The sequence below is a fragment of the Oreochromis niloticus genome, linkage group LG15 (assembly GCF_001858045.2).
Source record: "Oreochromis niloticus isolate F11D_XX linkage group LG15, O_niloticus_UMD_NMBU, whole genome shotgun sequence".
Lineage (NCBI taxonomy): Eukaryota > Metazoa > Chordata > Actinopteri > Cichliformes > Cichlidae > Oreochromis > Oreochromis niloticus.
Window position 1 is genome coordinate 32,341,400 of NC_031980.2, and position 25,390 is coordinate 32,366,789.

At 41.5% G+C, this 25,390-nt stretch overlaps 1 protein-coding gene across 7 annotated transcripts in view; it reads left to right on the top strand.

Moving 5' to 3' along the window:
- The window catches only part of LOC100708810 (cAMP-specific 3',5'-cyclic phosphodiesterase 4D), a 98,832-nt gene that overhangs the window by 46,634 nt on the left and 26,808 nt on the right, over positions 1-25,390 (top strand). Inside the window, exon 1 of one of the 7 annotated variants that reach the window (XM_005454021.4) lies at positions 5,192-5,652. The exons of 3 other annotated variants lie outside the window; for them this stretch is intronic. In XM_005454021.4, coding sequence (XP_005454078.2) covers positions 5,417-5,652 — 236 coding nt within the window. In that variant the 5' untranslated portion in view covers positions 5,192-5,416. Of the gene's footprint in view, positions 1-5,191; positions 5,653-9,964; positions 10,809-17,029; positions 17,556-25,390 lie in introns of those variants that run through there. 3 more of the 7 variants (XM_005454022.4, XM_005454024.4, XM_005454023.4) reach the window with 3 other exon arrangements.

Here is a 25,390-nt window from a genome sequence, read left to right on the forward strand (position 1 = left end):
TATTATTAGTGTTATTCTTGTTGCTGTTACTCACTAAGTGTTAACCTGAACGCCTGCCAAGCACCACTTGAAAAGAGTGAATATGTAATCGTCTTTAGAGTGGGCATTCATTTCTTTAAGTGTCTGAGTAGAAAAATAACTATTTCCACCTCACCTTGCCTTTTTTCTTTATGTATGAATATATTATGAAGGTTTATCATTTTCACTTGGAAATACTGTGAAAGACTGTGGTTTTTCTGCATTCAAGGAGAGGACTTATTGTATGTGTGTTTCAGCCACAGTTTGTAGTATGTATAATTCAGTGTTCCAGGTTTTATGGCTTCGTTTTATGCTGCACTTTATCGAGGTGTCCCATCTTTGCTTTTGCTCACGAATAAATGTTCAGATGTGCTTCATTTCTTAAATGCCAACCAGTGATGAAATTCTGCCCGGCAGCAAACATTAATAGTTAATATGTAGATAAATCGTCACATTGAAAAGGCTGAATTTGATGGTTAGGCTGAATAATTCGATTTCTTTGTGTAAGCAACTGCAAGATGTTGAAATCAAGCCATTCTTCATTACCAGTTACAAAATGCGCTTTTCTCCTTGATGGAGTGAAGTATTATTTATTCAGCCTTCATCCCTTTCAGTTTGTCAAGTTCCCGCTCCTTCTCTTGTCAGTCACCTTGATGAACTATCATCTGTCATAATGCTGCCTACACACATACTACTGTTATTTAGTTTGAGCCTCATGTACCGCCCATCTGAGCCAAATCACTGCAAAGTGCTCAACTCAATGGTGCATGCATCCTTTTTTATCCCAGAAGGAAAAAAAGACGACACACATTGTTTGAAAAAAACAAGCAAACACAAAAACAAGAAATCATCTCAAGAAACTCATCTGCACTTAATGCGCTTTGAAAAGTAGTGGGAAAAACCTTTAACGCTAAGAAGTTGAATAATTTGAATACTGAATGCATAAAAACTACAGTTATGGATTTGAGACTCATCAAATAAATGATGCTAGAATTTGGTAATGGGATAAAGTTTTTTTTGTTTAGTGCTGTCACATGTCGATGCTGGAGAAAGGGATACTGAAGTGTGCACAGTAATGTTAAACATCTGCATTTCTTTAAATTTTGTTTCTAAGAAACATGACTTTCTTCTTTCTTTTTTCATGTGTGTGGTCTTGAGCAATAGTTCTCCAGACTTTCTGATGGTCTTTGGGCATTTGCTGCTTTTATGCTCATTCTCAGCACAGTCTGACCTATAAATAATTCAAGCATAAAAAAGGCACCTACCTCAGGGATGAAACTGAAAGAAGGAAGGTGAAAAAGTGGCAGGCCTAAGTAAGTAAGGCCTAAGTAAGTAAGGCCTCTGCAACAGGCGAACAGTCTGAAATTCATGTTATTAAGATATCCAGAAAAGACTGAAGCAGTGTGTGATGATCTTGACAGAGAGAACATAACAAGAGGCAGCCAACATTTGAATGTTTGAATCTCCTTCAAAAGCCTTGAGAACTATTCCTGTAAACTACCTAGGGCAGTTATAAGAAAATCAATACCAAATATTGACTTTCAAGCTTGTACGAATTGTGCAGACTCAGTTGTTGCATTATATACTGTATTTTAATGTATGTTTTCATGTTTCAATAAATCACTGCACCCATTTCCTTGTAAAATATAAAGCAATGAGGGGTGGCTCAAGACTTTTGCACATTGCCGGACCTACAGAGTGAACAGGGATACAGCTGTGTTTATAGAACTTTTAATTAAATTAAATTAAATTAAATTAAATTAAGGAAGTTAAAAAAAATAGAACTATGGCAGTGCTTTAATGCTGATCTAACTTAATAATTCTTCATTTCAGTAATGAGTAATGCCGTTACTAACCTTAGCAAATTAAAAAATGCAATTACTTGGGGAAGTGGAGTGATGGAGACTTGGCCATCGCTTGGCCTCAGCAAGACAATTTGAGGTCTCACTGTACAGCTCTTCTTTTATACTGAACACATTAATCCAGCAACCCACTGCACACATGTTGTCACAGTCTTGCTTTTTGAACACAAAGATAAATAAAACACAACTGAGCTGCGAGAATAATAGAAAATCACTTCCTGACACACTCACTAAAGACATTGGACATTAATGAATCTGTATAGCATATCAGCTGCTAGCTGATCATTAGCTTTTGCCTCCCTCTTACTTGCGTATGGATGCTTTCCTATTACCCTCTGCTGCTGAAACTAATGTTTCTGTTGTGACTGATGTCAAGCACATGTTCATTTCTAAACAAGAGAAAGAGACGTGCAGTTAAAATAAACGATAAAAGCCACGTAATAGTTTTGAGATCTAAATTTAAACATTTGAGTCTGCAGTAAAATATGCTTTTATTGTGAAAAATCAGTTTTCTCTTCTCAGGGTTGCTGGAGTATGGAAGAAATATAGTATCATCAGAATCCAACTATTTTTAGACATTGAATTTATAACACTGAATTTTTATCCTCCCAATAGTATGAAAGGTGGGGTAAACCCTGAATAGGCTGCCAGTCCATCACAGGGGTAACACAGACAAAAAGAACACTATTCATGCTTTGAAATTAAAATCACCAGTTAGCTTAACAAGTATGTTATAGACTGCTGGATGAAGCCAGAGAACATGTAAACACATAGGAAGAAGATGGATTTGAACCCAGAACCTTTTGTGAGGCAGCAATACTAACCACTGCATCACTGTGCTGCCCAGGAATTTTTTTTATGTGTCTATAAAATCTGTTGTGGTTCTTACAGATGCTCGTTGGACTTGTTGTGTCTTTGTTTCTCTGTTTAAATATGTATATTTACAACCAAATCTCCACCTACTGTGAAAGCATGGATCTGTCACTGTCATCTCCTGAGAAAACAGATTAATAAGAAAATAGTCTCTTTTTATTAAAAACATATAGTAGGTAGCCTTGAAAGTCAAGCTCAATGAGAGTTGTTGCTGGCTCATAGAGGGAGTATTTTCTCGATTAAATATAAACTGCAATTGTCTAGTTAGGTTGCTTCCATCGTTTTTATGTGAGAGGCAGTATGATGCAGTTACACTGATATATACTGGAGCTTAATTGATAAAGCAGCATGCGTGCTGTCTATTCCAAGGCTTTTCAGGTGCTGAAAACCAGTTTGTTTGTGTGTTTTTAAAATGAATTAATGTGTCCGTGTGCATGCATGTCTATGTCAGTGTGTGTGTGTGTGTGTGTGTTTTCTGCTGTCAGCTGTGTGTGATTGCATGTGTTTGATCTGGTGTTGCTGGTGGGAGGAGGATGGGTATATGACTCAGTCTAATAAATAGTTCCACATATCCTGGCATTAGTCACTTAAAGAAAAGCCACGGGATTCATCTCCTTGTCTTTTCTCCCCATTGACTCATAATGGCAACTGTATGACTGAGTCGGCCCACGCTGTCTACAGGTTTTTAAATTACCTTTCAGCCGACCCTTCACTTAGTCACAACTGTATCAGTAGACTGTGTTGGCAAATGATGTGGGCCATTTCCAGGGTTAAGAGGATCAAAGTGAATTGGGGTTTGCATTATGTTGCTTTAAAGAAAATGGCAAATAAATGATCCAGAGCTCAGTAGCTACAACTCAAAACCCTGTAGAATAAACTGACATTTCATAATGCTGAGTTTGTGCATGTGTGTGTCTATTCATGTGCATTTGTGTGCTTGTGTTTGTGCGTGGGTGCCACCTGCTGGTCATTTTTGACAGCACTCCATACAACAGCTGTGTTTTTGTTCATGAGCTCATTGCAGTGACCTCTTGCAGCCCCTCCTGAGTTAAATCAGTACTTTGGCAGGCAGCCCCTCAAACTCAAGAGCCCTTCTCTGTCCTTACTTTAATGCATCATTAAAATGGATGCAGAGGCAAAGAGACATTATGGCAGTGGGCATAATTATGGCTGGATTTTTTTGGCGGGGGGGATTTTTGGTGAAGGTATTATTCCCATTTAGATGCATTATGGTGCAATCACAAAAACAGTAACTGTAGGTTTAAGTATTACTCACATACTGTAACTCCAGCCCTCGTGGCACCGTAGCTTAAATAGCTCAAAGGTTTGCTGTCATAGTCACTCCATCTGTGCAGGTCTCATGTTTTTATGATGAAACAGATGAAAAGAAAGAAAGAAAAACCCTATCCACAAAACCCCAGAAACTAATAGTGTTGCATAAAGACTTTGTGATTCCACTATTTGATTGACAAGCAATCTGTGGTGATTACAGTGCAGAAGCAGTGCAGCACTCAACACTTTACACTTGAATAGAGAATGAAACATATACATTTTGCTTAATTTGAACTGTTTAACTACTGGGTGAAGCTCCTAATAATATTTGAGATTCGGCATGCGATTTGCAAATCCCTTTTCTTGATCTATTTTTTAATTTGTGGGCTGTAAATCTAGAAAGACGTGTACTGATCAGTGATAAATATGGCAACGATCCCTGATTATCTGAATGTGAACCTGTCCTTTAGATGTTTAACAGATTGGGACCGAGTATTAACTTAAGCACGATTAAGGCACATGCAGCATGTATTTACGGGATGCTTGTTATCGAGGGGAATGTTTAGGCACAAGCAGTACAGTTCAGTTTTGTTTTGGGCAGCGGAGGGTTGGGTCACTGGCTGTCTAGGGGTCAGAGATGAAACTCGAGCTGATCTCTGTTTTTCCATCACCCCACCCCAGTGGGAAACGCTACTCAGGCAAGATACCAGTAAAGGTTTAAGTGACATTTCCAGGATTCTCGTTATCTTTTATCTCAAGCAGGCTCTGCTTTTAGACACAGTGTCGCCCCCACCCACCCCCACTACCCCACTACCCCACCCCAGTGACCAGCATAGTGAAAATCTACCCAGACTGTGGCCTCTTGACACTGCACAGCTCTGGCATGTGTCTACACAGTCAGAGCTGTAATCACTGTCTAATGTTTCTGTACTGATGAGTTGAGGAAGGAAGCCGACGTAAAACAGTTCACTCCTCTCTGAAGTGTGCGCCGGACGCAGCTAGTTCACCCGAGGTACGAGCTAACAACGTTATAATTCAGGCCTGGCCATATTTAGGCAGAGCTCAGTGCTATGTAAACAGAGCTTACTGCCGAGGGGAGGGTACACTCCTGCACTCGTGTCCATGTCCATCAACAGGGCTTTTAGGTGGCTCCGTAGAGAAAAGCCATGAAGCTGTAGCGCAAAAGTGGCTGTGAAGAACTTAGAGCCTCGTGCGAGCTGCTCCGAATGTGAGCTGCATCATCGCAAGACGAGCTTGAGAGCTGTTTACCTAATTCACTTGATAAATGCTGCTGTGCTGAGATGGATGACTTGGACTCCCTGTCAGGGGTTAGAAGGTCGCACCAGAGAGCAGCGTAAGAAGAACATTTTGTTAAACTCCTACACGACAGCATGAGTGAAGCCCTATTGGAAAGCTCAGGGGAGGCTGGCTCCTTCCCACTCAGCAGTCCTCAACCCATCAAGCTGAAGCCGCAGTCACCATCCGGCTCGCCTTATGGATCTCCCAGGATGTCCCCCGGTGACTCTCCTCGGAACTCCCCCCGCCACTCGCCGTTGCTGTTCCGCAAGCTCCTCATGAACCGTAACATTGCCCTGCAGCGCCGCTTCACCTTGGCGTACACACCCAGGTAGAGTCAATGACATGGATCTAAGTACTGTCGTTAGCTTATGTGGAAAGTCGTGTGTAAGGGGTGGCTCAGGAGGTAGAATAGGTTGTCTACTAATCGATCCCTGGCCGCTTCAATCTGATACTGAAGCCTGGGTTGCTCCTGATGCGGTCATCGAAGTGTGGCTGTTAGGTAGAAAGCACTAAGACATAGTGGGGTGAAGGAGACATGTTGTATAAGTTCTTTATAGGTACAACTTTCAGCTGTACATTGATAAGATAATCAGAAGGTTGGGATTCAGAGGTCATCTTCTCTGAACTCTGCTGAACTCTAATAAACTATAGGCCCACTGTTTGTTCAGCAGCTCTGAGGTAACGTTGCAGAGCCTGCTTTTTCACGTCATCACGGTATGTGTCATGGGTTGGCAGCAGCAAAAAAGCCTCATTGTCTGATAAGAAGGTAACTGTGGGAAATCACAGTTTTGTTGACGTCGGGACCGGTGTCATCTCAAAGGACCTTATTGTTATGGCGATGAAAGAGAGGGTCTTGTTTCGTGCCCAAGGTGTTCAGCCATCCTGGTGAAGCCAAAGATGAGAAAGGTTCCTATACCACCAGATGTGGGGTTTCTGTGTAGCAGAGACAAAGCTAAAGTCTGGAGGGATTCGGGGTGGCTCACCACAGTAAACACAAGGATGACGCTTACTGCTGCACCATCACTTCGTCAGTCCTCGTGACTGAAAACAGGCAGCCTGTGTCCTGCTTTTTGTTTTTACGTCAGAAAAGATGGAGCTGAGTAAATCTTGTTCAAGCTATGACGGAGCCTAAATGTTCAACGTTTGATGGATGAAGCTGTTTAAATAACAGAGTGATCTATGAAGGCATTTGCTGATTTTTTTTCCAAAGAGAACCTCACTATGGTAGTGTAAGAAAAACAATAGCAGCAGTGCTGGGTAGTGACGTATTTAGATTTTCCACGGACGTAATCGTGACCAGTAGGTCAATTGAGGAAACTCTGAGAAAGCTGTGAAAATTACCCTAGAGTCTAAAGCCCTCATTTTTCTCTCATGTATGTAAACACTCCAGAAAAAAACTATTTTCGGACAACGGAGATGCAAGTTTACAAGCGTAGAAGTGTTTGTTAGCATTAAAATCAGTTATATGTAGTAAATAACTGGTGTTTTTATCATTTTGTAGAGCAGTCACAGTGTTGGACGATGAGCTGAGTTTTAACAGGGGATGATCATTTTATACGGCTTTCTTAACAGGGTTGCCTCTGCTGTCACCACCTTCATGTGGCTGCAGGCTGTTTGCAGCAATATTGGTGGTTTCTTCTTGTGGTTTTCATTTTCGCCCTTGTTATTGTCAATTTTGCACACAAACGGCATCAGAGCTGCCTGGAGATGACCACAGATCCCATACACACCTTTCTTAATTCTTTAAATGGTGATAAATGCTGTCTTATGCTTGAGTTTAAAGCATAGCATCAAAAAAAGCTGCAATTCACACCCAAATATTTAAATTTGTAAAATATGCCATTGTTAAAGATGAATTTCCCAAAGATAATGTGTTGCGTAATGATCCCACGTTAGCGGTAAGATGTCAGATTATATAAAACAACTAACCTTTAAGTTGTCATGGTACTAAAAATTATGATCATGCTCTCAATAAATACACATTTCACCAATCAGTTTAATTATAGAGGCTGCGAATTGATGTCATACTGAAAAGAAAGCTCCCACACGCAGTCACGAACCATTTAGTCGAAAGTTAAACTGTCTTTCATCAGATAAACATGAAACCTGGGTGCTTTTGCCCCCCCGCGGCCCTTCCCGCTCTCCAAACCCCCTGACTGTTTGCCTGCCTGGCAGCCTGCCTGTAACTATGTAGAGGAAGCGGCCTGTAAACACGTTGCGTGTACTTACGTCATCAGTCGTGACATTTTACTGATGTCATTCTGATGCCTGCCCGTGTAATATTTAAACACCCCATTGTTTTAAACTGTGAGCCTCCCCGCCACCCCACCCTGTCAGGTGTGCGAGTCTCAGTGCCGGCATGAATAAAATATAAACCACACTGAGCAGAAACTAAAACCCAAACAAGACTGCAAAAGAAGGATGAGGACAAAAGTGTAGCTTAAAGCCGTTTAAAATTCAGAGTTTTTCAATCAATTCCTTCTAATTAAAATGCTTTGGAGGATGTGGTGAGTTTAATTTTTTGTCTAACCTTTTCCTTATCATTTTTTTTTGACAGATTAAAGGAAAGGGAACTCCCTTAAATAAGGATAACAAGAGTCACAGCAGGGTGGTTGTAATGACAAAAATAAGCCCACAGGCAATAAGGAAGACGACCTTTAATGCTTATTTAAATGTTTAACAGAAGAAAAAATAACATTAAGGACAGATATTCATTAGTATTATAAAGCCCATGCACTGTCAGGTGAGAGCAGCACCTTTCAGAAGGATTTAAATGAGCCGGGACCATTTTTACTGTTTCTTTGTCTTCATTACATCCTGTTTGGTTTATTTGGTCTGTTTTAACTTATGAGCCTCTTTACATACATGTGCTCACCACAAGATAAATGATCTATCAGCACAACGCCCTGTTTTAGTTTGCAGTTCATGTAGTGCTTAGGGAAGTGGTTGTGGTGTCTTTGGTTGTTGCCGTGCAACAAGTGTCTGTCAGTCTGAAAGTGAATTGGCATGTCAGTATCTGCATGGGTTTTGTCCTCACTGCTCTCAAAGGCCAGTCCCCTCTGCTGTTAGCAGTGTGGAAATAAAGCCAGGAACATGTGACATATGCATTCATATATCTTATATAGTTACACTGGCGTGCAATTTATATCACTTATCACTGCCATTACGCAGTTCAGTTAGTCAGAAAACACACAACTGATGTTCAAAATTTTAGCCTGTTTCGCAATGACTGCAAAAGTGATGAAAAGGATCCCGCAATCTGCATGCAAGATGTGCAACAAATTGCCCTGATCAATAACTTAAATTTTTTATGTGACTCCATCAGTCTCTCAGATCACTGTGGAGGAACTGTGGCCTGCTCTTTTTTATACCCTGGCGTCAGTTATCTTTAAGGTCCTGCCACACCATTTCAGTCAGCTTGCGTTCTGGACCAGGCCATCGCAGCACCTTCTTTTCTTTTTCAGCCATTCTGTTGTAAATTTGATGCTTTGCTTGGGATCATTGTCCATTGCGTGACGCAGGTTCGCCCAGCTTTAGCTGACAGATGGCCTCGTATGTGACTCTAGAATATCTTTGCTATACAGGAGAGTTCATCGTCAACTCAATGACTGCAGTGTGTTCAGACCCTGTCGCTACAAAAGCAGCCTAAATCGTCACCCCTCCACCACCGTGCTTGACAGCTTTCTCCAAAGACTGCTCCAGAAGTCTTGTTGTTTGTTCAGAGGCCATTGTGAAAACCAAAGCTGTGCTGCCATGTTCTTTCTCCTGGCAACCTTTCCAAATAAGCCATACTTCATTTAGTCCACTCTTTTTCTAATGGTGCTAATATGCTACCTGAGACCTACAGAGTCTGAGATTGTACGAGTCTTCTGTCTGATTACATTGTGCAGTCTGACCTTGGGGTAAATTTGCTGGGAAATCCACTCCTGCAAAAATGTTTGTGTTTTTGACATCTTGACGCAGCATCGCTCACGATCAGTTGAGTTTGTTTAGCAGCACCTGTTGAATCACGAGTTGTACTCACTTTCCACAGCACTGCAAAGACTGAATTTCTCTATTTTTTCATTCCATAAATTAAACAATTGATTGATTGAGCAAAAATAATAACCTGCAGACAAATCTGTTAGTTGCAGCCCTTTTTTGATTGTCTTTGAATCTGAAACTTGCCGGTGATAAAAACTGTACGAGTTGAAACTCAGGGCTTTCTCCCTATGGTTAGTTTATCCGAGTTTTTTGCCGTAAATCCTAACATGTGTTTTGTCAGGCCCACCCAACCCCTGTTGCCACCCTGCCCAGCACCAACTCTAACAATAACCTCTATAATTATGTAGCTGCAGGGCAACAGAAGGAGGGTATTGGGTCAGGCAGCATGTTGATCTCACGTGTCAACGAAGGCTGCGTCAAGCTAGCTCTGCCAGACATACAAAAACACCCGCCAGCCACACAGTCGAGTCAGATCTCCCTTTAACAAGTTGGGACACACCAAAATGCTGTGCAGCCCTGTAACTCTCTAAATGTGAGAGCATTTTCTGTCTTTGAGGTTTTTCTTTGGAAAGCTGCAAGTGTGGCTCAAAATGCAACCAGTTTGTAACTTGAACATCTTGACATTGGATATCCTGTACTAGACAGACTCTGGAGCTCATGGTGGTCTGTCCTCAGCTCCCACAGTGACCTCGGGGGATTCCTGCAGCGTTCGCACTGCCAAAGGAAGAGGTCAAACCCTCACTGACGCTACCCTGCAGTGTCACTGCTCTCAGAAGTGGCTCAACCCTTCCCCTTTCCTGCGAACAGTGAGTGAGTGCCTGACAGAGAAGTAGAGAAACAAAGATACTTTCAAAATTTTCAGACTTCTCTACAGGTCGCCTGTATTTTCTCTGTTTTGGAGTTGAACTACTGAAAACCCTTTCAGGAATGCTGTCAGTGTCATGTCTGGGATTAGTTTGGGTATTTACAACAACAAATCAATGAGAATGGACAGACAACTGTGGGAAATCCTTCAATTCAGTTGAGTCTACAGTTACAACAGCTGCATGTGTGCTTCTTGCTTTTGGAGACTAATTGAATATCACACTCCTGTCTGCCTTGTTGGGGCTTGCCTAAAACCTCGGCGCAGGAACTCTGCAGCATTCCACGATTTCTCTTCCTGCATCCCGAGGAACAGAAGATTGGGCAGATCTGCTCTCTATCTGATCCTTTCCATTTTCTTTTTGCCTCTCACCTGGAATCTTCATGAGTTTTGGTTTATCGGCGTGCAAAACCTCATGGAGCCTATCCAGATACTCCCGGAGGTTTACGGGAGAAAAATAACTAAACTGTGAAGAACTGTTGTAAGAGGCTCAGATCAGATGTGCAGTTTATTTTCATTACAGCCCAAAGTGTCTCATATGAGTCAGGCGCTCGAGGGACAATGAACAAAGACCTCCGATTGACAAGGAAAGGAGGGCTGACTGGTTTTGGACACGGTCGGAGACACTCGTGCTTGGGGTATGTTCCTAAACTCTGCATCCTGCATCTCCTCAGCGCTCGTATTCATGAGAGGGAGTGTTCAGATAAGCTCCTCAGCGAGATTGGCTCAGAGATCTAAACTTGTAGTGTCACTGCAACAGTAAGAAACATGGAAAATAGACTGTAGATAATCATTTTTTAAACAAACACACGTGTCCTAGACAAGGCTGTTGTTGATAAAGTAGGCACTCTGGCATGAGAGCTCACTTTTTTTTTAAACAGCAGCAGAGAGCTGGCATGTAGCAGCTGATAAATATTCAAATGATTATATAATTTTGGGAACTGGAACTTACATTTCATAGTACCAATTTCTTGGACAATGCCAATGCGTTTTTTACAAAGTTAAACTTGTGTTTTGGTGTTTTTTAAGATGCAATTATTTTGTATTTGCTTGCATTAAAACCAGCAGCTTTCAAGAGGAAGCAAGTTGCGTTTGTGGCAAGCTCCAGCCGACAGACTTCCTGTTTCTGTTGCAAGTCACGCACATTTTATTGCACGATGACCCGACACAAATGTCCCTGACTGAACACAGACGAGTGTTTTATCATCTGCAGATGAAGCGGCTCAAACAGTCGAATGAGTGCGTGCGCTCCAGTTCATGAATAACAAACTTTTCTGACTGATGTTTCTGAGCAGGAGGCAGATGTTTTGGACAGATGTGGCGTTAGTTGTTGCTGACATCACAATGAGGAGCTGACTTTGATGATAATCCCTCACTGGCTTCTGTGCGTCTGCACATGTCTCTTAAGTTATAAGCAAGTTTTCTGCACATGTTTGCACTGCACGCACGCTTTCTGTAGATCCTATTGTGCTGTGTTTGTGTGTATTCAAACTCGATTGCTCATGCATGTTTTTGCGCTCCCTGCTGGTAAACTGAGGTGAAATCTGAGGGCTGAAGGTTTCTTCTCTTCTGTCGTCCACGCCACATCTCAGCAAAGCCACACCTTTACCTCCGTGACCATGATCTGCGAACTAGGAGTATTAATCCAATTAAATCCTCCTAAACATCTTTACATTTAATGTTACTCCCAGAATTACTTTTAGTGGATTTGTCGGGGTTCCTTATTTTAGAATTACGGCTGTTGTCACATAACTCAGTTTTATTAATACCATAATAACAGAAAATCTTTTTTAAGCAAATAGTTTCAGCTTCAACGCTCTAAGTTGTGTGAAATGCTTTAATTTTTGTGTTTTTAAGGTCAGGGATATTGGAATATTTACTACTTTGTGATTTGGCAGGTTGACAGAGAATATCAGTAACCAGTTACCCATTAGACCCAATTTGTAACGAGTAAACTAATATTAGGACTGACTTTTGACCCAGTGTTGCCACAGTTGAGTCTAAGCAGGGCAGGAGAGATGTGGGGTGGGGCCTTGAGGCCACAATAACACACCAGACCCCCAAAATAAACCCCCCGAGCCTAAATTTGTTCACCCAGCCCCACCAGAGGCTGGCAGCACATAACACGTGAATGTGACACGTGTTTGTCGTTCCTTGCGTGCACACAGCCATAGCCACCAGTCACAAAATCCATACTGATTTTTCCACCAAACAGTGTTTGAGGTCATCTTGGGTCGGCAGACTGGGCTACAGGCCGTGCATTAAATCAGTTCTTGAAGTAGAGATGTGATATTTTTTTAGAGTTTATTCCTGGATTATTGCTGATGATAGGCTCTTGTCCAGAGTTTTGTTTTGTTTTTTAATAATTCACTTTTCACATCACGTACTGTCGATGTTTACCCCGCTATCCATCAGTACAAAGAAACTGTAGCTGTCACGATCCTGACTCTTTAAAATGATTGCAATTTCTACTCTCATTTGTGCTAATGAGTGCAGAGATCTGTTGCATTGTTTATATGATTGTGTGTGTGTGTGTGTGTGTGTGTGTGTGTGTGTGTGTGTGTGTGTGTGTGTGTGTGCGTTGTTTTCCTCCATTTAGTTTACAGGCAAACAGCAACCTCTGCTGGGCTGTCAGCTTAACTCAGTCACAACTGTGGCTTTACAAAACTCTCCTGTTTGCACGATGTCCACATTTCTTGATTCATATTCATTCATCATCTTATTAACTCGTGTTGGACAAGTAAACATAAATGTAAAAAAAAACTAATGATAAGAGTTGTTGGTATAGATAAGACTGTTGTGTGTGTTATGGGAGATGCAGGACCTGAGTCTAGTGTGTGAACTGCTGAATATGCATGTAGCCAAAGATAGTAGTAATAGGTCTAAAAGAATTCTAAGGCTCCATTATAAATGATGTGGTATGAATGCATTAGTAGAAAATAGTATTTTAAAGTTTGTGCGTGCACATCACTGTGTCACCACGGATTTCTGCACAAGGTGGCGCAAGAATCTCTGCACTGCTGTCAGAAATGGATGCTTGTTGGCAAACCGTTCATGTCTTTAACTGTAGAATAGACTCTCCCTGCTTTCCGATGCAGAGTGCACTAAAAGATCCTTAAAGGAGGAGTTAAACAAATCTTCATTGTACCAAAAAGTTCCACCAACACTTTCTCACACTTTCAGACACACACGCTCATGACACTCCTCCCTCACAGCTCATTCTCATTAGCAGAGGTAATGTCATAGGAGCCAGCAGCCAGCTGGGCCGTGGAAGTCATTTGGCCGGTTGGATTTGGTTACACAGCGGCCTCACAAACACCTCATTCTCAGCAAATCTCCACGCTGGCATCTGTTTAGAGGTCCAACACAGGAACATTTCACAAGGACAGATGCCAGCATTGGAGGGGAGCAACAACAGGAGTTTTCATTTAGTTTAACTACAAATATTTAAATATGATACCAGAAATCACAGCATGCGGAACAAAATAAGTTTACTCTGTCTTTCCAGATATTAAAAATGGCCTTTAAGACAGAGCACTGGAAAAATGCAGGAGTAGCGAGGAGTGAATTGTACCTCTGTGCTTTAGTTTTTCACCTTTTTGAAAATACTCTGCATTCTAGTAATGCCACGTTAGCTCTGTGAGGCCTTCCTTTTCAATTTAATCAACTCAACAAAATTATAAACTGGGAATCTGCATTCCGAGATAAACTGGAATATGGGAAAATTAACAAGAAGCAATTGTGAAAATAAGACTTCCCAGAAAACACCAGGCACTCACTGACGTCTGATGCCAAAAAGTGTAACATGATTATTAGCCAGACGCCCAGAGGAGCTGCTGCTGTTCCAGTTAGACCGTCCTTTAGAAACCAGGAAATATTGATCATATTATTGTTGTGGACTAAGCAGATGGATTAGTCTTTGTTTTGCCAAACGCAACATCTCAACATCTGAATTTGATGGTTGTGTGTGTGTATGTGTGTGTGTGTGTGTGTGTACTGATCAGGCATAACATCATGACCACTGACGAGTGAACTGAAAAACACTGATTATCTCTTCATCGTGGCACCTGTTATTGGGTGGGACATTTTAGGGAGCAGTGAGCAGTGAGTTGATGTGTTAGAAGCAGGAAACATTGGCAGACGTAGGGATGATAAAGGCCAAACTGTCATGGTTAGACGACTGGATCAGATCATCTCCAAAAACTGCAGCTCTTGTGGGGTGTTTCAGATCTGGAGTGGTCAGTATCTGTCAAAAGTGGTCCAAGGAAGGAACAACCATGAACCAGCAACAGGATCATGGGTGGCCAAAGCTCAGTGTTTCATGTGGGGGGCGAAGGCTAGCCCGTGTGGTCTGATCTAACAGATGAGCTACTGTAGCTCAAATTGCAGAAAAATTAAATGCTGGTTCTGATAGAACGGTGTCAACAAGCACGTTCCCTGTATCTCAATCCAGTCGAGCGTCTGTGAGATGTGCTGGACAAACAAGTCCGATCCATGGCCTCACCTCGCAACTTACAGGACTTAAAGGATCTGCTGCTAACTTCTTGGTGCCAGATACCACAGCACACCCGTAAGGGGCCGTGCTTTGACGGGTCAGGGCTGTTTTGGCAGCAAAATATTTGGCAGGTGGTCATAATGTTAGGCCTGATTGATGTATGGTTCTTGGGCTTCTTGGAAAACCTTATGCCAGATGGCTGGAAGGGAATTCAGTCTTAATGTGTTTTATGGGTTTGGAGGAGGTTTGCTTGTAGGGATGTTTTATGTCTTTATTGACAGTGACAGTTTAGAGTGCGCTACTCTGTCTGCATTTACAGGAGAAAACCAAACGTGCTCTTGATTGTTTGATTCCAATAAAACTGTTGCCAGTTATTGTGTTTGCAATTATAATTTCCACAATGAATGACGGCTGACCAGTTCGATTTATTTATTTTTAGTTTGCTTTATTCACGTGAATGGAGTCACTGACTTAGGTGCAGGGAAAGTTTGCATCTGGCTATAACTGTGAGACAAATAAAGACTCAAAGTGTCAATTCCCCTTGCAGGAAAGTCACCAGAAGATCTGTAGGGTTCCCCATGGTCTTTTTTATGAATGAGGGTAATGCAACAGATTAATTTAACACTATTTTTATAAGTGTGTTGACGTCATTATTAGACTGCTCTGGTTTAGAGGGACCAGCGTCTGACCCAGTTCTGCTGGGAGGCTAGAAGGAGGTCAGTTATGATTACAGTCACACAGCATAATGGTATAATAACCTGGTAAAAAATGTGGTTCTTATGTGTCCACGGACATGTTCCTGATCACCTTGAATTATTATGTTTTTCATAGATTTGAGCAGCCCATCCGGCAGCGTTGTCCCAGACAGAGACAGGTGGTGTTTGGAAGGTTTCTTAGACCCGTTATTTACACTGGAGTAGCACAGAAACTGCAAGCTTACCTGCCATGAATAATGAGCTTTTCTTTTTGTTTTAATCTTCACTGATTAAAAAAATTTGTTGCTGAAGTTAAAGATGATTGCTGTGCTATTAAAGTGCAGTTTTGTGGGGACAGCAGCCATTGAGAAATAGCTCCGCACAGAAAGCCTTCGTCATAACTAGCCACTTAAAAGTTCAGAGATCAGGGTGAAACATCTGCGTCCCCCCTTTGTGACTACGTCACAACATCTGGCTGCATCATTAGCCAACCATTTTTTTTAAAAACGGGTTGACATTTAAATCCCCCTCTGCTCCACCTCCTCTCCCGTGTGCCTGCCAACACGTCTGACCCAGGCTCCTGCCCACTGTCTCAAAAGACAAATATTTGCCTGCAGTGTCGACAGCAGCAGGCCAGCCAGTTGGTGAGATCACCGAGTCCAGGAAGTCCACCGCTCTGTGTCGTGAGACTGACTGGTGCTGGTGTGCTAGAGTTGCTGCAGGCTGAAGTATTTTACTAAAGGGGGAATATCTAATTACACCTGCTCCTGAATGCATATGAGATACTTTGTTTTCATTTTAAATTATTCAAAATAACATATTTACCAAAACTGACGTGAATCCCTGACACACTGCTGTTTGAATGTTGCTCCTCAGATGTGACTAAGCGAGTTTGCTCGCTTTTCTTTTGAAAATACTTTTAAAGTACTTCATACTTTCCCACACGAGTCTGCCCATCATGTCATCAGAGTGTCCATCATTCCTGTTGCACGTAGATGTAGTTTTCTAAATTTGGCTCAAATGATCACTTGGACTCAAGGAACTGACTAGATGTTCTCCTTAAAGGCCAAAGGTTATTGTGACCTCACAATAGCAATAATTGGAAAATTCATACAGTAAGTAGGGGGAATTTTCTCATGAGTATCTAGTGTAACTAATGAAGTGATGACATTTTTGAGGTGTGAGGCAGGAATGCTTCACAGACCTCGGCTTTGTGACTCATGTGTGTTTGTTGATCCTGCAAATAAGTAAGATGGGAGACACACCTCTTCTTTTACGCACACGCATACTGCTCATACAATACACATACGTACATGTCTTTGTGCCAGCATTCATTTACATAACACTTTCCCTCCCTCCCTAACAATCAAACTAAGCTCGCAACCCTGCCCTAAACCAAAACTGAAGTCTTTAAAGGGGTCTTAAAAGGTGAAAGCTGCCTCACAGTTCTCCCTGAAACTCAAACTGATCCTCGCTAAGATATATGGCAGAAGTATATCCACATGCACACGATGCAGTTACTCCAACCGAAAGCAAACACGCCCCTATCAGTCTCCCTCTCTAACCCACACATACTGTACATGCACATGTACATAGTTCATGTCTTTTTTAAAGCCTCAGTAGTCCATGTGCCTGGAAGGAGGGGACAGAGTGAGACAGAGGGAGGGAGAAAGGAGCGTGTCTCCAGAGGGAGGGAGAGTTCAGCTCTGAACTCCTCAACGTGGATTAGAAAGAAGCCTCCTCACGCTCTGCTCTTGTTTAGCTTTTCTGTGTTTCACCGCATGAAACAGCGGCATGACGCTGAGGAAATGACTCTTTAAAACCCACACTGCTTTGATCCCTTTTCCTTTCTTCGCTCTCTCCTCACACCGGACTGGAGTCATGTCGCCAAAACACACCGAGGAGGGCTTTCCTCCATCTGCCCGCGTGTCAGTGGAAACCCGGTGCGGCGTGAAGGGAGAGGAGAGAGCACGCGGGAGCCGAGGAGCAGAGGAGCGCCCGGAGGAGGAGGAAAAGGATAATTAGTGGAGAACAAAAGCAGCTGAGAGACAAACTGTAGACATGAGTTTACCGACTAACTGTGTGTATCTGACCCCCTCAGTCCAGGATCGCTACTTCAAAATGCGGAACGGGAATATCTGTGGGTCGCCATGCGCCGTCAACCGTCCCATCGACATCGTTCAAAAGCGCAGGCGGTAGGCCAGATGTGGTTTCAATCCAGATGTTGTTGTTGCACAACCCTGAGCACACTGCTGTCTGAACCTTTTTTTTTAAAGAAAGCTTTTCAGTTCTTTCACACAATGTAAAGTTCTTTTATGTTAACATATTAACTTAAAATAACTAAAGTTAGGGGTTTAACTGTAACTTGGCCCCCAGAACATAATGAAGAACTGGAGCATCTTTTTAACCTAAAATAGCATTAATGCATCATGTTATTTTATGTGTATTTATGTCTATTTAGGTTAGAGAGATTAGAATGAAATTCAAAGCAGTGTATCCTCCAGTATGTGGCATTTACAGAGACCTTGCTTTCGTGTTTTCTTTAGGTCTTCATATCATCAAGCTGCACTCTCAGTACTTGTGTTAGTTTCACTTTAAAGCAACATACAATGAATACTTTGATATTATTATTTAACAAGCACAGTATCTTTACATCAACGCCAAGCCCCTGATGTTCACATTGTGCACAAATGTTCTTTATCTCCCAGAATCTCCCAAATCATTTTATTCCAGGACATTAACGGAATAGAGAGTGACATGTGCATATGAGTGGAAAATACGCAATCACACCGTGGCTTTTAGCTCACAATGACAAAGTCATCAGAGTTTTTCTCTGCTGTTTGCAATTCTAATGGTGAGTCAGATGGACTGATGAGATCTTTGGAATTTATGAATCAGTTTCTTGCGAATCGGTGCGTGTGTGTGTTTGTCTTATACAGTCGTCATTTATACATGAGTTTCAGCTTAACCTGCTGCTTGACCACCTCAGCTCTTTTCCTCTGATACTTTAAATACTGACTGTTTAGAGTATGATAATCGTCCATATTTGTAGTGATTTTACAGAACAGAGAAGTTTTTTTAAGATGATTGAAGAAGGAACAGCTGACGCCTGAATGTGCAGAATCTGGATGGATGGATGTAGAAGTTGTAGAGAAATATACAGAAATATGTAACTACATCTCTATATGACATTTAAAAAAACCTGTATAGTTGACACATCCTCATGTGTTACAACATGTATGAGTATACCTGAAAGTGTCCGCTGCCTTAAGAGCCACAGAAGGAAATATGACTAATTCTGCAGCTGACCTTCCAGAAAAGTAATGACGACATAAGCCGTGTTTGACAGGGAGGGGGATCAAAGTGATTTTATAATGTCAACCCACCAATAAAAACAAAAAACCTTCAAAGGCAGATACCTAATGAATGCCGAGCTGGACGTATTTATAGGCCTGATGGATGAACCGCATAAAGGAGAGCTCACCGTGGAGTGTAATCTGCCAAATCTGTTTAACAGGGAAACCTACTACTTCCACCATCATCGAGGTAGTACTTTTACAGAGAGGCTTCAGAGAGTGCAAATATTTAGCTTTTGCCTTTAGGGTTATGATTAAGGGGGAGTTGGCTGAGAGTGGAAAAGCGTCAGTGACGGTGTATCACTCACCTCCCTTCTAATTATGTCCTGATTTATTTTATTTTTTTCCCCACCGACACTGACGCTGCACAGCGACTCATAGCACCGCGTTACGTCTTGTCTTTTCTTGTTCTGACCTGCACTGTACACATACTATTAATACTGTATGTAGTACTTGACTGTAATATACATACTACTATATAGTAGTATACTTGGACCCGGAACAACATTTTAGTTATTGATTAATATTTAATAAAATATTTGTCTGATTAATTGTTTAGTTTACAAATTTTGTTTCTATAGACTAATGACTATGATGCGATAATTTTTCAGTTCAAAAATAGTCCACATGCAACTGACTTTTTTTTATTATTTGTGGCCTCTTTTCAGTTTCTCCAGTGTAAAGATTTGCTGTTTTTGGCAGCCTGAATATCTTTTTGTTTTGGGCTTGAATATTTTCTCAGTGCGTCTGCTTCTGTTCTTCAACCATAGCATGTTTGCAAGGTTGTCTGTAAGAACTGAGCAGGCATAGTACAATTTTTAAGTGTATCGTGTGGCAGTGGCAATTTTATTTATATAGCACATTTCATTACATGCAAACTAAATGAGGAGAGCAGTAAAAACACCTTTACAGTTCCTAAAAGGAAACAAAATATAATAAACAAAAGAAAAAGCTCCTATTTACTGTAGTGCTGCGTAGATAAAAATAGATTTTTATTATGCTTTTGATGCACAGTTTAATTGATCAGCTGTTCCAAAGAACAGGACCACGGTGACTAAAAGCACCTTCAGCTCACTTAGATCTGATTCTGGGAACAGTTCAAAGATCTGCACCCGATGACCTGAGAGGGCTGACCGGACTGTGAACAATAAGCAAGCAGGAGGTGTACTGAGGGGCCAAACCACTGAGAGATAAAAGTATTTTAATTGTAATTGTGCATTGAACTGGGAGCCAGTGAAGTGCCTTCAATACTGAGGTTCAAACCAAGCCCCCGTTTGTCACTGACAATTTAAATTCCAATAGTTTTTTTTTTTTTTAATGAAGGAGACTGTAAGGCCTGTGGTGGCAAAAAGGAAAACAGACATCATGACTTCTTTCTTACTATTAGATTGCAGCCTCGTCAAAGTAAGCATTCTAACCAATTTGGTCATTTTCAGTCATTTATTTAAATTAAATTTTAAAAAAAGCAAGCTACATCTTACATTATGTTGTAGCTATAATCAGAATATAATTAAAATATATATAAAAAATCAAAATCTTGGAAATCTTGCTAGATGTTATATTATCTTGATTTGATCATAAATGTATATTTTAACCCTTTAAAGCCAAGAATATCATATTTGGTACATGTGCTTTTTGTGAGTTTTTGAGACTTCTACATCATCAGCGTGACTTTTTTTTACCCTTAAAACTGATATAAATTGCATGACAAATTTTTAATGACTAAATTGCAAAATTATGGCTAATGTAGCAAATGTTTGTACAAATTAAAACTGCAGATTGAGCAGATTAAGATTTGCTATGTGTATATATATATATATATATATATATATATATATATATATATATATATATATATATATATATATATATATATATCTATCATCTATCTATCATCTATCTATATATATTCTCTAAAGATTTGAGAAAAGGTTAAAAACTACATAACTATAATGTCTTATTTCTAAAAACTAGCAATATTTTTGTAATTATATATGTATATACATATATTTATATAATAATTATTTAATAGATATGTTATTTTTTTTACATATAAATAGATGTAATAGGGTTTTTTTTCGTTTTTCAGTGAGTTTCAGTGTGATCTCTGTTGAAGGTGAGAGCAGACAGGTTTCAGTGGATAGACTCGGAGGTGTTTGCATGAAGGTGACAGTCATGGTGCAATGGACACACTTTATATTGCTGCCTCACAAAGTCACATCCGTACTACAATGCCGACTGTTGCATTGCACTGAAGACGGGTTCCCGTGTTGTTGTAAAATGCCAGCCCACTGTGTTACGTTTCTGAATATGAGCATCTACTATCAGATTCATGTGCAGATGTTCCAGAAAATCAAATGCCAAACCACTGACCTCACAGGCAGTCATTTGTAAGTAGTAAAACTGAGCTGATATCTTTTTATTGTGTCCTAGCTGCAGGTGGTAAGAGTTGAAAAAAGTACTCTTATTAGATTCACACATTAAACATATTTATCTACTTAAACATGATGACCAATTAGCTCATTAAAAAAAAAGATTTTATCAACATACGTCGTCTGATTTATATCTTTTTTATTCACAAAAAAAATAATAATAATCAATATCAGACGTGGAATCAAACAGCAGCATCGTCTCAGAAAAGGTGTCGTGTGACTTTTCGTGCTTTCTGCGTGTCCCCTCCCAGTAGTTCAGCAATGAGAGCTGACCTTTAGTGGCGTTGCAGCAGCTTGGCCGGCGCCATGGGCCCCAGGCCATGTCAACACACGGTGACGTGATGCACAACTCGTTCCCCGTGTGGTCACAGGTCACCGTGAGCTGCCAGGATGTATTCCCACATAATGTAAACAGAGAGTAACGTTAGCTGTTGCAGTTGTGGAGTCGTGCTCACTGTGAGAATGAGTCAGCAGTGAGTATCAGCCGACAGTATCAGTGCTCTCATTATGCCCCTGCAGCTGCTTTAGCTTTACTCACCTGCACCACCTCCATCTTTGTAACTCATGCTTGTCACAGGCATATCTCAGCCCGTGTTTGCCATATCACACTGATATGTATATCTGCTCTGCTGGCTCTATTTTTGCAGGGTTTTTTAAACTGCATGGATTTGGTGGGTTTTACAAATCTTAACAATAGCAACAACTCTTCCAACAAGTGTAACGTGGCTTATATTGTTCTGGTTAAGTTCAATCCTCTGAGGACCTGGGTGTGCTACAAAGCAGAGAGGGGATTTCAGCCAGCTTTCCACTTAGATGGAGGTGGCAAGAAAGCTGAATAATTTGGGTTTTTTTTCAAAAGTCACTTACTTTCCAAAGGCTGGTTACGAGTTTTTACCTGAGCTTTCAGGCCTTTTTGAAGCTCTCCAGTTTATTGTAAGTATGTAACTAAGTTAGATATTGTACTGGAACTTTGGTCTTGTGATAATAGTTGGTTGGCAAACATGGCCTATCTATAGGTAAGGTTTTCAGTCGACCCTATAAATGTTTATCCGCACTGACATTTGACCCCCTCTCAGTTGGTGCTTTAGTCTTCTGATCTTGTGTCTGAATTCACTCAATAGCTTTTCATATGTGACACAACGATGATGCCATACATCTTTACAACTTCTCCTCTCCGATTGGTTCTTGTCTTACATAGAGGTTTATTTAGCACCTTCAAGACAAATTTCACGGGCTCCATCATTAATCTCCCATTTTTTGACAAAGGATGTGCCCTGATGTGAGGACTGGAAATATTGACGTGACAATGGCTGCTCCCTGGACATGATCCCAAATCATTTCCAGTTCACAGATGATGGCTCAGCTCACTGAACCGCGGGACGCCTCGACTCAGAGTCCCCAGAGTCGCTCCTCTCCGTTCCTACAACAAACACGTGTCGGCAGAAATCCCACCGCGTCCGCAAGCTCGGCCAGCTGGTTTCTCTTTAGCGTGTTTCATAGCATCCTTTGTGTTTGGTGGAAAAACAAAACTGCAGTGAGCGGAGCGTTGGGCTGGGAATAATTGCAGGCCTGCATGCTGGTCGATCAGCATTGCAGCGACAGCTATGAAACCACAACTGACGTCAGCAGTCAAGTGTAACTGTGTTTCTGTGACTGCGTGTGTGTGTGTGTGTGTGTACTCGTGTTGAATATCACTACTAGAATAGTGGACTGAGTGTTATCCTGACATCTGTGTGATTCCAGGAATGATGATCGACTCAGGGCCAGGCAAACACTCAACAAAGAGGCGCTGTCCAATTGTTTTCTCGCAGTAGACAATAGTTTGGTTAACCGGACTTTTAACGAATGAGGAATTAAGGCATCCACATGCAGCCTGCTTCTGCTCAGTTTGTCACAGGTGAACTTCATCACCTACATAGACTTGAGGGCTCCGCCTACACAGCGGGAGGCCAGGTAGGGAAAGCCCGGGGATCGCACTTGGGTTGGCTTGAGAGGTAAAAATAAATAATATTCCAGCTATATGAAAAAAGATGACGCGACTTTTTTTGGAAGTGGAGTTGCGAGACAACTGGAACAATAAGGTAAAGAAAGAAATACTAACATAGAGGAAAAGTGACTCAGAGTCTGCTTGTCTCTTGTTTTTTGCTTTGTGGAAGTTTAACAAACACGTTGAGTATGTAGGGGAACGGATATCATCTAGGACCGTATTTGTGCCAGATATGCATGTAAAATATGAGTAAAATATGGGAATATAAGACTTTCTGTCTACCAACACCAGTGCCTGAACTTAGGGTCCCTGTTAAGCCTAAGAAATAAACTAATCCGTGTGTTTGAATGCACTGGGATCATTTAATGTAAAACTACAACAGGCCTGGATTGTGAGTCTGTAGCCCTCAGTGATGGTAACAGACATGGCGTTAACATGAACAGGTGATGTTGTGACTGGCACCTCATACACTTGGAAAGGTCAGTATCTTGCCTGTTCCACTTGAGTATATTGCATGAGTGCATGTCTCATCAATAAATACATAGTAAGTAGATTTTACTCTCTTTTTATTTGTCCTTTTAATGCATTACTACAGTATGTAGTATTCATGGCTGTTACATTTATTAAGTGTGATTTTCCATCCTTACGGGAAACAAAGAGTTAGAAAAAACACTGTCTCCATCTTGTTGTGTCCTGCTGATCAGCGATGTGATTGGCTGCTCCTGGGCTGCCCTTGGCTAATTAGAGGAGGAAGTTGCATACTCCTGCCTCACCACTGGACTCAATCACTGTATACTGAAAGGCGCCAATTAGTGGCGTACGAACTTGATTAGAGGGGCACCCAGCACGGCCTGTTGCTGGGCAAAGACGATGTGCGTGCGTGCGCAGGTGCGGGTGCGTGTCTGTTCGTGCCCCGAACCGGCCTGTCCGGTTGCGCACCAGTGTGATTTAAGGCTGTTCGATTTTCAGGTCGATGCTGGAGCCAAATCTGGATCTCTACCGCTGGGCTGTAATCACACACTGCCTTCGCGTGTGTGTGTGTGCGTGTGCATGGTGCTCTGGGTTGTTCTGGCCTAGTGTGTTACCCACCTAACCAGTTTCTAATGATGTTAATGCCGATCAGCCACTGTATGGATTTCAGCCTGGCTGGATGGACAGAGATAATCACTGCACATAGACCTCCATGATCAATACCCGTCCGGAGGAGCGAATCAACCTTTGAGGCACCCTGAACTCCAAAATTTTAACCACTTCAGCTCCACACCAGTAAAAAGTCTGTAAAAAAGCCAAATTTCTTACTGTTACGTTAGACGGCACACACTCTTGCAAAATTATCTTTAATTAAAATGAGGTTAAAGCGTTTAGAGTTTCAGCTTCTCAAATGTGGATGGAAGGGTGTGATCCTAGGACAAGAAAATAATACTAGTTCTTATTCTAATCATCTGATTGGAGTGTTTTACGTCAGTATGTGTGCATTATGTTTATGTTATGAGATGATTCATGTGTGTGAGATGTGTTGCAGTAGTGCTTAATAGCTGCACCGTTGTACTGGCTGCAAACAGATTTCACAAAACGTTGTGTCACACTTTTTTCTTTTTGTTTTAGATTTATGCACACAGCCCCAGACACCAATTTTTCTCTTGCTTTCTTCCTTCTTTTGTCTCTCATGACAGCAATTAAAACAGAGCTCTACTGTTTTCAGAGACAAGAGTCCTTCCTCTGCCTGTAGGTCAGAGGTGACACAGAAAAATAATAAATACAGCAGCTGGTTTGACTCTCGGCAACCTTCTCCTCCCCTTGGCTATATTTAGAGAGACACGAGCTGCTCTGAGATCAGATGTTGATGTTGGACGCAGAGTGCGTGCTCTGTTTGGACAGCGATCTGCAGTGGCTGGCTGGTCAGGTGAATGGAAAGAGCAACTGGCTCTTAAGGAAGGTGCGGCTCCAGTGCAGTTTTATAAAAGAGAGGAGCTGATAGATTTGTTAGGGTTGTTAGGGTTTCCACTGATGGTACAATATGCTTGCGGCAAAGTGTAAAGTGATATTTTACTGTACAGCGTGTGACCAGAATGAATAGAAGACAAATTCCACTCATTAAATTTACCTTTTCTGCTCTCTGGAAACTGTGAGCTGGCAGTGCTGTAACTGATTGCAGTTTGGGGTTTCAGTTTAGCTCCAGGATGCTTAATCGGAACACCACATTTATTTATTCAGTGCATTTACTGTTAGAAACGACAGAAATTTGGGGGTTTGGA